The sequence below is a fragment of the Vicia villosa genome, linkage group LG1 (genome assembly GCF_029867415.1).
Source record: "Vicia villosa cultivar HV-30 ecotype Madison, WI linkage group LG1, Vvil1.0, whole genome shotgun sequence".
In the NCBI taxonomy this organism is placed as follows: domain Eukaryota; kingdom Viridiplantae; phylum Streptophyta; class Magnoliopsida; order Fabales; family Fabaceae; genus Vicia; species Vicia villosa.
Genome location: NC_081180.1, coordinates 24,792,042 through 24,794,883, shown reverse-complemented (window position 1 = coordinate 24,794,883; position 2,842 = coordinate 24,792,042). Strand labels below are relative to the sequence as shown.

The window sequence follows — 2,842 nt, the reverse complement described above, 5'->3', positions numbered from 1 at the left end:
TTGATGACAGATTCTTCTTCCCTTATCGAAGCCAAGCCATTGATTTTTGCAACCAATCTCTTCTTCCATGCCATCGATTTTTGTAGCCAACCTCTTGCATTATATCAATAAACCTTCATAGCCATGACAATTCCTTCTCTACAACATGAAGGAATATCTCTAGTATTTTATCACCTCCAAACAACAACCTGCCATAACCGTTCAAAACCATTAGAAAAATACAACACTAAATCACAAAACAAATAAATAGTTCACAATATAATTTTCCACTTCGATCAAAATTCAACAATAACCAATTTGGACAAAAAAGGTTGGATTAAAACCATGAAAAAAACAACACAACAACACCGCAAACGAACATATATCTTTAAACGCTTAAAGAAAACAGAAAACATATATGCTTAAATCGTGCTTAAAGAAAACATAAATCTTTTAATAGTAAAAGAATGCAAAGTTAAAAGAAGAATGGAATAACAATGATGAAGGATAAAGAGGAGAAGTTGTGACATTGATGGGCATATGTGAGGGTTTTATAGAAAAAACAGAAGAAAAGGAGGCAGTTAATGAGAAGAAACTCTGGAAAGTGAACCAACTCTAAAAAGAAGTTGTGTGCCGACTTTGAATACCGTGTGGAACTGCCCTTTGAATACCGTGTGGCCTTTGAATACTGTGTGTGTGGAAATCTTAATCATCATTCAATGGAATAAATAATATTATGATTTAAAATAAATATAAATAGTTAGAATAAGTTTAGTGTTGACACCTAAGCGGCATTTATTGCCAAATCAATATAAATCAAGGATTATATAATTAGTCAATTTTAACCCTAGAATCAGAATAGTTTAAGCTTGTAATCAAAAGATTAGTTATGGTTTTTCCAGGTACTTTACATTTTATATATTTATATTGATATTGACTTATAATTCTTGTACGAATTATTTTAGATCCAAAGAAGAAGATGGGTATAAATTATACATAACCCTAAAAACCCTTATAAATACCTAACAACCCAAACAACAAAAAAATCAATTTTTTGTTGTTGTTTCAGCTACAAGAAGACCCAATTTCTGTGTGTGTGGAAGGTATCAAGAACTAATCACGATGGTAAGATTTGATGAATAATACCCGAATTGTGTTTTTGTTTTTGATTATTCATAATCTGAATTGTGCTTTTGTTTTTGCGTGTTTGTGTTTGCAGGTGAAGTTTACAGCTGATGAGTTACGTCGTATTATGGACTACAAGCACAACATCAGGAACATGTCTGTCATTGCTCATGTTGATCACGGTAATTATTTAAAGATTTTTTTCATTTGTTGTTAATTCTATGTTAAGTAATTTTCTGATTGTTGTGATGTTTCCACTGATCTCATATCTCTAATAAAGTTATAATTTTATTGATTTGTTGATATCACAAAAAGGTTATTATTTTTTACTAGTTAGGGAAACTATTTATAATATCTAATTCAAATAGTTATACCCCTTAGATTTTTAAATGATAATTACTTGTTATTCATACAACTGTTAAGCAGTTTATCTGATTGCATTGTTATATCTTTTGCTGTATAGAACTAATTTGCATTGTTTTTTTATGAGTAAAGCGAATTTGTTGTCTGAATTAGGGTTGTTCATGGTTTGAGTATGGTGTAACGAAGTACCAGTAATAATGATGTGTTTTCTGTATTTTCTTTTGGCAGGAAAATCAACTTTGAAATATTCTTGTGCTGCTGCTGCTGTAATTATAGCACAAGAGGTCGCTGGAGATGTCAGGATGACACATACTCGTGCTGATGAAGCTGAGCGTGGTATCACTATTAAGTCTGCTGTATCAACAAATGTTAAGTTTGTAATGTCAAGTTTGCTCTAGGTTTGGCCATTCTGCTTTGAATTGTTGGCATAGATTCAACCAACAGTTCCAACTTTCTTCTTTTAGTGGCAATCCTTACAATCAAACTCCCTAGCAGACTTATGCCACTCAATCTGGCAACAATATTTGGACTAGGCCACCTCAGCCACCAAGACACGCTTCTCCTCTACTAAGTCCTCCCAGCACCTTTGTGGCCCACACCCTACCCTCCACTCCTACATCTTGGTTCCGTGACTCAGGAGAATCTTATCATGTTACAAGTGATGCAAAGAATCTTCAACAACTTACTCCCATTGGAGGACATGAACAAATTTACATAGGCAGTGGCCAAGGTTTGCACATTCAGTCTACTCGTTCTAGCTCTTTCCCTTCCCCTTTCCAACCTCACACAATTCACACCTAGTAAACTTCCTTCTTGTTCCCTCCATAACTAAAAACCTCACGAGTATAACAAATTCTCAAGAGATAATAATACGGATGATAAATGCCTTGTTAAATTACAGGTATCTGATGTTGTCCTTCTAGAAGGTCATGCTGGAAGTGATGACCTTTATGAATTACCTCCTATAGCCATGTCTAATCCTTCTAAGTCCACTATATTGCCTACTTCTATTCTATTCTGTTAATAAGGTTGTACCTAGTGCTTATTCTACAAGTGTATATGCTAATTAGCCTAACGTGGGGCATCTTAGACTACGGCATCCCATTGTTAATGCCTTGAAACTTGTGTGGCAAAGTTGTAATACTTCTTTTAATTACAAAGATCATACTCTATTTTATTCAGCTTGTTGCATGGGTTAAGCCCGTAAACTACACTCACTTGCCTCAAACACCCATATTCTCAATCTTAAAATAAAAAAGGTATCGTGTTGATAGTGCCCCGTAATAAAAATAAAATTTTGACATTTGAAAATAAGAATTGTGTCTCAAAAAAGGCAATGGTTAATTAAAATAAAATAGGTATTTTATTGATAATG

General features: G+C 33.6%; 1 protein-coding gene across 1 annotated transcript; it reads left to right on the top strand.

Moving 5' to 3' along the window:
- Positions 1-968: 968 nt before the first annotated feature.
- Positions 969-2,616, top strand: LOC131603049 (elongation factor 2-like). The gene is made up of 3 exons (XM_058875299.1): positions 969-1,104; positions 1,199-1,286; positions 1,696-2,616. The coding sequence occupies exons 1-3, from the start codon at positions 1,102-1,104 to the stop codon at positions 1,863-1,865; spliced, it is 261 nt and encodes an 86-aa protein (XP_058731282.1). The 5' UTR covers positions 969-1,101; the 3' UTR covers positions 1,866-2,616.
- The last annotated feature ends 226 nt before the right edge of the window (positions 2,617-2,842 follow it).